The sequence below is a fragment of the Etheostoma cragini genome, chromosome 2 (assembly GCF_013103735.1).
Source record: "Etheostoma cragini isolate CJK2018 chromosome 2, CSU_Ecrag_1.0, whole genome shotgun sequence".
In the NCBI taxonomy this organism is placed as follows: domain Eukaryota; kingdom Metazoa; phylum Chordata; class Actinopteri; order Perciformes; family Percidae; genus Etheostoma; species Etheostoma cragini.
The window spans coordinates 28,637,388-28,648,923 of record NC_048408.1 but is presented as its reverse complement, the minus strand read 5'-3'; the positions used below and the strand labels follow the sequence as shown (position 1 = coordinate 28,648,923).

Here is an 11,536-nt window from a genome sequence, read left to right as displayed (position 1 = left end):
CACGGCAGTTAGCATGGGCCGCGTAAAGGGCAATGAGTCTGTGTTCCCTTATTTGACGGAAATGCACGCATTTTGTTGTCATTTCTGAATAATGTGAGGGATAATGACATGGCTACTTACCAAATAAATCAGTGACACAAAATATTTAAATGAGAGTGTATTGATTTAAATACAGTTGTATTGCTTCCGCTGAAGACAATGGTCTGTTCCGTCTCTATGGTTGGAATATTGCGTCCATAGCAACGTCGAAATACGACGATGGTCAGAGCTGCTGTTTTAATCATTGCATGACTTGAACTGGAGGACAGACGTCGCTCCACGTTCCCTCACTTTTTGCCACAGTCGATCCATTACCCGGACTTCTTTCAGCGGACTGATTGACAGCTGTCCTCCAGAGTGAACACAACTGTGTCTATGGCAACTGTGTTGTACTTAGCAACGGTCTGTTATCAAGAAAATGACAGACTACGGGGGGCGGCTGTGACTCACATGCGGTAGAGTGCTTGCCTGCCAATCGGAAGGTTGGTGGTCTGATCCCTGGCCCTGAACCTGCAGTCCCGTGTGGAAGCGTCCATGGGCGAGACACTGAACCCGGCGTTGCCCCCGAGGCACCATCGGAGGTTAGATGTGTGTGACTGTTTATCTGATGAGCAGGTGGCCCCTCGTACGGAGGCCTCGGCCACAGTGTGTGGATGGTGAATGTTTTGTTTTACTCTGTAAAAGCACTTTGGGTAGTCGTTAAGACTAGACAAGAGCTTTATAAATACAGTCCATTAACGTTGGAATTCAACCAAGCCATGTAATAATAATAATAGTTATTGTTATACATCTAATCTCTCACTCTTTATGAAACCTCTCAGTGGTTTAAAATCTTCGACACCTGCATAAAAAATGAAATACATGAATATGGCTTCATGTCCTACTCTCCTTCTATGAAAGTAGCCGGCCCCATGTAAACGTAACATTGATTTAAAGGTGTTAAATAGTCACATAACACTATTTCCTGAAAGTATGTTCCCACCCTAAATATATCCACTTCACATCAACCATGGTAACTATTTTTCAACATTATTATCGCTTTTTCCAACATTTATGTCACTTTTTCAATGTTTTGGGTGCTTTTTTTCTTATGTTTTGGGTGGGTTTTTTTTCCTAAGGTTTCTGATATTTTTAATGTTGCCTTACTTTGACGGCCCATTTTTTTGTGACATATAAAATAAAATAGTTAAATTAAAGTTAAGACCCATGGACAACATGAGGGTAAAGACATGTAAAAATGTAAATATTTCTAAATGCAGGAAATAGAAGGATCATTGTTGATATTGTATGTGGCGTTCAATCTTCCTGCAGAGCTCTGGTCTTTGAAAAATAATCGTAAAGTATTTGATTGCTACGTATTCAATGTAAAATATAATATTTTATTAATAAATCTGTCCGACAAAACAATGTCTTTACGTCGATATGATTCTTTAAATGATATTAAGACGTCTGTGACTATTCTTCTTGGTGAGCGGTTAAGACGTGACTATAAATGCCCCCGGCTCGGTCTCAGGAATAAACAGTCGCAGGAGTTGTAATTATTTCACTTCAGAGACGGTAATTATTTGGACTGAACAGACAGGTTAATTTTGGTCGCTGCTGCCTCGCTGCCTCAGGCGTCGGGCACACTGCAGGAGGCGCACAGACGTAAAGTAAAAAAAGAAACTAAATGTGTTGTATGTGCAACAGTCGTGGGCGGGAGGAATCCAATTAGACGAGATGAAACTTTGAAGGAACGGCGGGGGGGGGGGGGGGGGGGGGGGGGGGGGGGGGGGGGGGGGGGGGGGGGATTGTCAAAGCAGCAAATATCTTAACTACATGAAAAGAATTAATTCGTCTTTTGGAGAGTTCAAACCGGAGGTAATGAGTCTTTCAATTCATTTTGAATGGGGGCTATTGCATTTAGACTGTGGGGGACAGAAATAAGCAGCGGGCCTGCGGGGAAAAGGGGGGACCTACTCAACCTACTCCACTTTTAGAGAAACGCAACCCTGCGTCCCGCTGCAGATGCTACTGATGTAGCCGGGGATCAGAAGTGTCGGTGCGTGTTGATCACAACATCACCGCCTCTATCGCTGTCAAAAGAAAGTTGTAAAGTGCTCACATCATGCTCGCTTTCAGGTTCATAACTGTATTTAGAGGTTGTACCAGAATAGGGTTACGTGGTTGAATTTTTTGAACACCATAAGTTTGTTGTACTACACATCGCTGTCACTCAGTAATCAGAAATGACAGTCTCTCTCTATTGATTGTCTTTGAGAGTTGCAAAGATTAAATTGATTTGTTGTCCCCTATCTCCGCTGGAGACTAAAATGTCAGCACCAGTGGTGGAAAGTTACTATTTTGCTGAAACATTGTACTTTTAGTGCAAATTTTGTGGTACTTTTCTTATCACAAACTGGCAGTCACACAGGACACAACAGCACAGAGATGAAGCTTTTCTACATGACGGCACAACCAATCACATGCCTTTTCACATCAATCATGATGATCATGCAGTGAGCGGCTGCTGTGAGACAGGCGGACTGGGCCTACAAGCCTGTCCGCACAAGACTCTGCTGAGAAAACACAGATTTCTGTTTCAGGAAGTATGTCGTCGTGTCCCCTTTAAAATGTACTTTGGCTGCAAAGAAACCCCTCGACCCCTCGAACACCATCTGTCAACCCTGGCCAAAGTAAATTTGAATAGAAAAGGCCTTTGCTATGATGTGAGACAGGTGTGTCTAACTTGCAAAGATACATTTCATAGCTGGCAACGTTTCAGTACAAGACCTTCATCAGGCAAAATGTTGCTAAAAAAGTACCGAAACAATGGCAGCCATTACATTTATCTTTGCAAGTAAGACGGTTTGCTGGAGTTTTTCTGCAACTTTTGACCTACTCGTCCCCCTCGTACACACCTGTGTCACGTTATAGCAAAATTATAGCAGTATTTTTCTATACAAATTAGTTTTGGCTAAAAAAATCACCAGATTTAGTTTGACCCAGGGCTGCACAATTTAAATTGTCAATGTGAAATTGTGATTATTTTGACTGGTGGTGCAGAGTGGGTAAGATAGGATTTGTTGGCCCAGGACGTCTCTGCAGCCCCACAATGCTTCATTCAGAATGATAAGACACATATTTTCCCTTTAACGAATATTAGTCCATATTGCGATGCCGATACCTCTTTGATTAATTGTGCAGACCTAGTTCGAGCTAAACCACGCTCTAAATGTGTCACATTTTTGAGAACGTTATAGATGTGCAAAGGGTTTTTCTGTTCAAATTTACTTCGGCACAAAAAAAAAATAACATGCTTAAAACGTCACATATTTTTGATATCAGTCAACCAGCTGGCTGATGTGGGGAAATCGCTGTGCCACTCGTGTTCTGTACAATCTTTCAGCAACTTGTCAGCCTTCCTCAAATTGACCTACCACCCCGTGTTTTCTGTGTTTGGCCCTCTTCACGCCCACTGGTGAGCGGGGGCCGCTCTGTGCTTGAACTACGCCCACGCTCCTGTCTCCCAGCAAGCGGACAAACATGTTATTTCCCAAATCAGAAATCCATTTGCAACTTCTTGCAAACACTTCCCACACAGACGAAAAGGCATTAAGGGCTCGACAACAGCAAACTGTCCCCCCCCCCCCCAAACCCCTGCAATCATCCCTGCAGGATGAAAGTACACTCACACACTTTAGTTTTAGGTTCTTCAACAGTCACCACTCTCTTCTCTGCAGCAACTAGTTCACTGGAAATGGACTGTACAAATCAACACAATAGTACACTGCTGGTTCTGATTGGGCAGCTTTCAACGTGCTAAAATGGCTGCCGAATCAACATTGTTTGCATCATTTCACGTTTGATAACAGCTTATAAAAGTTGGTTAAAAAAAAACACAACCACAACAAAAAAACAGGTCAAACATTTCTAGATAAAATGAAAAATCCCTCAAAATCTTCTTGGTACAGATGTAGTTGGTCATTGCTGAGAATAAAAGCTCTGCTTTAGTCTGATAATCAAACAGATGTTCAATTTTTTTCCTTCATTAATAATCCCTAAACAAATCGGAGATGTGTGGGGGGGGGTTGAAACTGGCCTTTGCTCTGCTACTCTTTGTGATCAGACAGTTTTGGTCTTTTCCCGATCTATCGGTATGAGCATTTATATTTTATTTTTTTAAACATTCATTCATCAGAAGCATTTATAATGACAAATTATAGTATAGCATAGTTTGTCCACCAGAGGGAACTCTACAGCATCCCTGTTGGCAGCACTGATAATTGTTTTGTTATTGTGTTTTGTTCAAAGAACTTAAAGTTTCAGATGTTAAGTTTGTATTTTTATACATTGTATTTATCAGAAGTTTAATATATTTTGATGTTCCTCTGTTCTGTGACAATAAAACAAATTATTATCAGATTATTTTAGTGAGAACTCAAATAACTACAAATTACTAATGTTAGTGTTTTTATTTTTTTATATATCAGCCGACATATCGTAATATTGGATTTTTAAATAACCAAATATTCGTATCAACCTTAAAAATCCTTTATCGGCCGGGCTCTACTTTGTGACTGTGTCAACAAGTCCTCCAAACCATACGACGATATAGGTTGTTTTAGTCCTTAAAGTTAAAATCTCGTCTCGATCTCGTGATCTAGTGTCTCGTCCCGTGAGCTGAGTGTCTCGCCACACCCCCCCCCCCCCAGTAGTCACCCTTTAATATCTTGTTTGTTATCTAGAAACAAGGGTCACAGGGTTGGAAAGGCTGATCAATTCTCAGCGTTTTTCAGACCTTTCACAGCAAAAACTCTGTTCTTACTGGATGTCGTCTGACTTCGTCCGGTTAATGTCAAATAACTTGATGCAAACTCAGAGCCTGATCCAGTACATGGAGCTCTGCAGCCCCGTAAAGGTCAACGAAGCATCAGAGACATGATCTCCGCCTGCAGCACAGGGACACCTGCACTGCCGCGACAGTTCGTCAGGACACATTACAAGATGAAATATGAAAATAAAAAAGGTGTTGAGGAAGTGGTTCTTACATCTCCTCCGCTGTCCTTGATGCCCAGGATGTTTGGGTGCTGGGACAGCTGCACCACAGCGTCCAGCGGCAGCTCCAGCCCTGTGTTGGCCGGCACGCTGTACAGAACTACCGGCACCGGGCTGCGGTCCGCCACCTGCAGGGGACACGCAGAGAAATCAAGACCCTGTTCCAATCCCAGGATTCCCCTTCCTTCCCTTTATATCTCCCTTATTTACAATAAATCCCATAAAGCCTCACCAACAAGGGCCCCACTGACACAGACTCTTACTAAGAAGTTCTAAACCCTTACGTTGTCTTCTCGTCAACCACGCACTTGTGTTTTCTAGCGGGTCAAAATTGAAAGTGAACTTTTTTTGCCACTATATCCGACATTTTTGTCACTTTTTTTCTATGCTTTCAGAGCTTTTTAAAAAAAATGTTGTCCCTTTTTATAACACTTTTTTAAATTCATGGTCAACACAACTTACATGTTATTACACCAAATTTTGGAGTTAAAAACAGACATTATTTATTTTTTTACTATTAAAAGGTCTCTAAGGTCTATATAGAAGAGACTTCAGATACAGTATTAGGGACCACTAAGGTCTATATAAAAGAGACTTCAGATACAGTATTAGGGACCACTAAGGTCTATATAAAAGAGACTTCAGATACAGTATTAGGGACCACTAAGGTCTATATAAAAGAGACTTCAGATACAGTATTAGGGGACCACTAAGGTCTATATAAAAGAGACTTCAGATACAGTATTAGGGGACCCCTAAGGTCTATATAAAAGAGACTTCAGATACAGTATTAGGGGACCACTAAGGTCTATATAAAAGAGACTTCAGATACAGTATTAGGGGACCCCTAAGGTCTATATAAAAGTGACTTCAGATACAGTATTAGGGGACCCCTAAGGTCTATATAAAAGAGACTTCAGATACAGTATTAGGGGATCCCTAAGGTCTATATAAAAGAGACCTCAGATACAGTATTAGGGACCACTAAGGTCTATATAAAAGTGACTTCAGATACAGTATTAGGGGACCACTAAGGTCTATATAAAAGAGACTTCAGATACAGTATTAGGGGACCCCTAAGGTCTATATAAAAGCATCCAAAGGGCACCATGTCATCAGACCTCTAACCCTTGTGGTGTCTTTGCGTCGGCCATTGTGTTCTCTAGTGGGTCAAAATTGAAAACGAACTTTTTGGTACTATATCCAACAATTTTGTCACTTTTTTTCAACACTTTCTCTAAATGTATGGTCAATTAACTTAACTTACATGACATTACACTAAATTCTGGCGTTACAAAAGCAGACATGACAACTTATTTTTACTATTAGTTAAGATCAGAGGATTTTGTGGTGGACCACCGACTGAAGTTTAGTCAGGATAGATCTGGACCGATGTGTGTCAGCTGACCTTTGTGAAGTGCTGGATCAGAGCGCGGCTGTCCATCTTGCCCTTATAGAAGCAGGGCGTTACCACGAGGACGACGTCGGCTCCGGCCGCCGCCATCTTCTCCGTGAGCTGCACCGTGGCTCTCGTGGCTGAACAGACGAAAGAGAAGGAGAAGAAACTTTACCATCACATTTAATCTGCACCCTCTTCGACGGCACAACACGTCTCTCAAAAACCTTTTATCACGACGAGTGAGTTAAAGGAACTCGAGGCTGCAGGAGGTTTCATTAGAGCTGGGCGATACGGAAAAAAAATCAAAAATCACGATGTAGAAGCCACATATTTGTGGGTGAAGCTGGAAGCGAAACCTTTTGTATCAACGCGGTTATTTCTACTCCTCAGGTAACAATTACATTAGGTAACTGCAGTGCTAAGTGTATTGTACAGATGGAAGAAGAAGAAAAATAAAGTCACTGCTATACAATCTTGAGCGCGTCACAATGTGCATCTCTCTGTCTTTTCTGGACTGCTTACAGCTGCAGTACACGATATTGTTGACAAAACACCTCAATGGCGACATTTTAATGTGTAGTGTGACTATTAGTGCTTTCACAAAATATTAACACAATGAGTTTTGATAAATAATCACCAATAATGTGGATACAGTGGGTAAAGGCAACTAATAGAGACGCTAGAACAGTCTAGTTAGTTCAGAAAAGTTCATCACTTTACTGTAATGCAGCCTCTAAAACCAGGAAATGAACACTTGTGTCATAACACGATATTACGATATCCAAAATTAAAGACGATATCTAGTCTCTTATATCAATATATATTGCCGAGGCCTAGGTTTTATACACAATATCTATGTCCCAATTCAGAGGCCCCAGCCTTCAAAGCCCACGGAGGCCAAACCGAGCGGTCTGGTCTGCAGAGCATTTCCTGTTTGTGTCAAAGCGCCGCTTCGGTCGCCTAGCAACCGTGACAGCTGCAGCTGATAAGCGACCACAACGTTAACTACAGCCCCGAAATAGAGCCACAAGTTGTTGTTTTAATGTTACCATTTGGACAAAGCGTTTTAAAGAGAAAGGAAAATGAATAATAAAATGGTCACGGACGTATTTATAAATTATAAAAATCTAAATTATGAAATAAAAAATGAAAGTACCCCCATAGAGCTAGCTGGCGTCAGGCCAGTTTAGCTCCTACACGTCCTGAAATGTTCATAAAACTGTCTATATTTGACATCTACACAGTTATAGTAAATGGATTTTTTGAAAGAAGCTTCGGGGGATTAATTCCATACACCACAAAGGAGACAAAGCCAGTGGTGTGTGTGTGTGTGTGTGTGTGTGTGTGTGTGTGTGTGTGTGTATGTATATGTGTGTTTAACTGCCTGGTGCATTAATAGAACGGTTTGTTATTGTTCTGAAAAGGTAGTTTGTAGTTTTACCCATGCCGTTATCTCTTCCTACATGTTTTGTAACACTGATTGCTTTCTTCCTCTTTCAAGTAGTAACAATTCTACTAAAGCCAGCTGGCCAATAGGAATCAGCAAACTGGGTTTGTAACCCCCAGTAAATCATTTTCGTTATACTTACTCATACCAAGAATTTCTCAACCCTTGTGTTGTCTTCCTGTCGACCGTGAACTTCAAAATCAGCGTCAAAGTGGAAAATCAACTTTTTTGGCGCTTTTTCTGACATTTTTGTCACTTTTTATGCTTTTTTAAAATATTTTTGCCCCTTTTCACCACATTGTTTTAAATGTATAGTCAATAACCTAACTTTTATGACATTACACCAAATGTTTGAGCTAAACAGATGACATTATGACAAATTTTAACTATTAAAAAAAGATCAGAGGATGTTATGGTGGATCACAGACTGTCAAAGTTTAGAGAGGAGGAAGGAGGACAGACTGAAGACAGTCTTAGTGAAACGAGGAAAATATGAAGAGAAATGGCTGGAAAATCTTTCAATTTATCCATCAGCAGCATATCAGGGTTAAAAGGGCCAAGTATGGAGTTATGTAACAAATATGTCACTGGACTATTTACTGAATAAAAATGTGTGAAATAATTGATGAAGTGAGAGGCCAGGAGGTCTTTCTATTGTCAGAGTAAATGCTCCTCTCTCTGTGTGAATGTTCATTATAGAAAAGAACAGGCAATAAAACTGTTAGACTCCATTTGACTTCAATTATTAGCCCGTTAGAATTAACGACTACCCGCCTCATAAAGAGTTTCAATTCAAAATCTACGTAGATCGGACTCTAACACACGCCCGCGCGCACGCACACGCACACACACAGTAATGATGCTATATATACAATCCTGTGTTCTTGCTGCCTTTTTTGGTTAGCTTTCCGCTCCTCTATTTCGTGCTTCTTGTTGCATTTCTATTTTTATTTCATCTTTCTTCCTTTTTTGTTGTTTTTCTCCTCAAGTTGAGTGGAGGTTCTTGACGTTGTGGCTTTTTGACCTTCTCTTGACACATTTGTGATTTTTTCATTATCTGGATTTTATGCAATCTTATGTGCGTACAAATTTAATTAGGTGAGTTTTTTTTCCCCATAATTGCTTTTATTTCAGTGTCATTTTTTGAAGAATGATTATCATTTAAATGTCAAACATATATAACCACCACTACTGTCTTGAAGCTAACTAATTATTGTCCATTTAACATTTATTTACCTCTGAATGCATAAAAAAAGATGTTCATAGTCATAGCAGTAAAAGAGAATACACACACACACACACACACACACACACACACAGAGAAACACACACACACACACCTACATTCACAGCCTGATCCGGCCATCAGCAGTTTGTCGGTCTGCAATGATCTCCTGACGGTCTTCACCACCTCCACCCGCTCCTCCTCCGTCAGGTACGGGTACTCTCCATTGGAGCCCTGGACCACCAGACCTGCGACACAAAAACAAACAAAAAAAGTTGTTACCTCATGTCATCCCTTGTTGTTTATCTGTCTGACTGTTTGTGCCCAACTATTCTTCATAGAAGACGTTCTACTGCCGTTCAGGTGCCGTTGGAAATTGCGCAGGATGCCCGTCACCTTCCTCTTTCTTTGTGTCGTTGCTCTAACCTCCGGTGGATTTCTGAGGGTTACTATGGTTACCTGCTCCTCAGATCTCAACAGGGTAAATCCAGACAGCTAGCTAGACAATCTGTCCAATCTGAGTTTCCTGTTACACGACTAAAACAACTTTTAAACGTACACTTGTTCCACTAAAAACAACTTCCTTCCAGAGGCTGTTTTGCAGAGCCCTTGACGATTGTGATTGGTTTAAAGAAATGCTTATAAACCATGCCGGGATGCCGTGTGGACTACCCAGACCTTCCTCCACGGCACTGTGGGGGAAGGTCTGGCAATGCGAGACTGGTGACTAACCAACTGTGCCTCTCCAACTGGTGCCGAGTGGCTTTACATTTATCTCATTTTTTGTGCCACCATTAGACGAAACGTACACCTTTGAAAACTATTCCGTCATCAACCCACAACAATCACGACTCTACAAGAGAAATCTGAAGAGATCAGGCCTAACCAGAGCTAGCACTCTTCTTTTTGTTCTCTTCTCTTCTTTACTTCTTAATACTGCGACTATAATTGAGGTATTGGAAGTGTTAAAAGGAGTAATTATGTGATCAGTAACACTGGAAAAAGTAATGCCAGTAGCAGCAGCAGTAGTGTTGCAATCATCTGTGACAGTAAACTGAATATTTTGGAGTTTTGGACAAAACAAAACATTTGAGGACATCATCTTGGGCTTCGGGAAACACTGACTACACAACTAATCAATTCAAATCGACAGATTAATTGCCAATGAAAGTAAAAGTTAGTTGCAGCCCTCAGAATACTACTTATGCTACATGTAACAGTAGCACCAACACCATTAGTAGTAGGCTTAGTGTAGAATGTATACTTAAATTTGTATCATATTTGTGATGATAAATACTGAAGGCTTAACAGCTAAAACCAAGGTCCAAAATTAACTTTTTTGTCCACCATCCAAATGGCTAGTGAATGTTCAAATGCCACCAGCCTCTCAATTGATATTCGTTGTTTTTTTGGCTCGTGAGTGAAGAAAAACTACCAGCCACTAGAATATTTAACCAGCATTTGGCTAGTACCCTAGCTAACTTTGGACCCTGGACCACCAGTGGGCCTCCTAACAGGGTCTGTAAAAGTGGAACGAGCTCAGGTGATGTCCCAAATGTTTTACAGCTTCACCAAAGACAAACGCAGACTGCAATTTAGGCTAATTGGATGTTTTCCAAAAATCTGGGTCACACAGATTTAATGTCTGTATGTTTAAGTCTGCTCACATCAGTAAATTACTACCAGTGTGACTTAAAAAGGTTAACACTCCGCACCATTGTCTTAAAGTGGACCATCCGGGTCCTTCTCGGCGACCCCGGCACCTCTGACTGTAGGCTACCTTTAAAACCTCTCTAGACTTTTCTAACTTTCCAGAAAAAGGAAATTATTTTGCACTCCCTTCACTAGGCCTGACCTTTAAATGGTATCTTGGCATATTTCTGCAGGTTTCCCTCCAGTTTCTGGTAGTCCACGTCCTCCCTGGCGGTAAACGGAGTGGCAATGGGCGGATAAATACCGCTGAGGTCCAGCCTGGCAGCTGCTGCCGTGTGGCTCTGGGTCCGTTTCCATGTCGACAGGTGAACATCTCTGCACACGGGACTCAGGCTTCTCCACAGCCGCATGCAAAGCATTGTAAAGCGGGCAGTAGTGACCGAGCGGCTCGCTGACTGTGTGCGAGCTGGGACTCCGTGCAGCTGCTGCTGCAGCCGAGCACAGTTAATGACTAACCCGCTTTAGTAAATATTGACCAGAATTTGTCATTTCTGAACAACTTTCCTTTGAAAGGGTCTAAACTCTTAAAACGACTCCGCTCGCGCAGACTTAAGGGCGGTTTTAAACGGCCACTTTTTGCTCTCCGTGGCAGGTGAAATTCAGTCTTTTCTGTTGATTTCACACGGTTACCTGCCACGTGAGATGTTTGTCAGGCGGTTAGAAACATAAGACAGGT

At 41.5% G+C, this 11,536-nt stretch overlaps 1 protein-coding gene across 2 annotated transcripts in view; it reads right to left on the bottom strand.

Annotated features, from left to right (window-relative positions):
• Positions 1-11,536, bottom strand: part of hoga1 (4-hydroxy-2-oxoglutarate aldolase 1) — a 17,798-nt gene extending 6,262 nt beyond the window's left edge. For both annotated transcript variants that reach the window (XM_034901269.1, XM_034901264.1), the window contains exons 1-4: positions 11,003-11,536; positions 9,267-9,395; positions 6,485-6,612; positions 5,070-5,204 (exon numbers count right to left, since the gene is read on the bottom strand). In XM_034901269.1, coding sequence (XP_034757160.1) covers positions 5,070-5,204; positions 6,485-6,612; positions 9,267-9,395; positions 11,003-11,219 — 609 coding nt within the window. In that variant the 5' untranslated portion in view covers positions 11,220-11,536. The remainder of the gene's footprint in view (positions 1-5,069; positions 5,205-6,484; positions 6,613-9,266; positions 9,396-11,002) is intronic.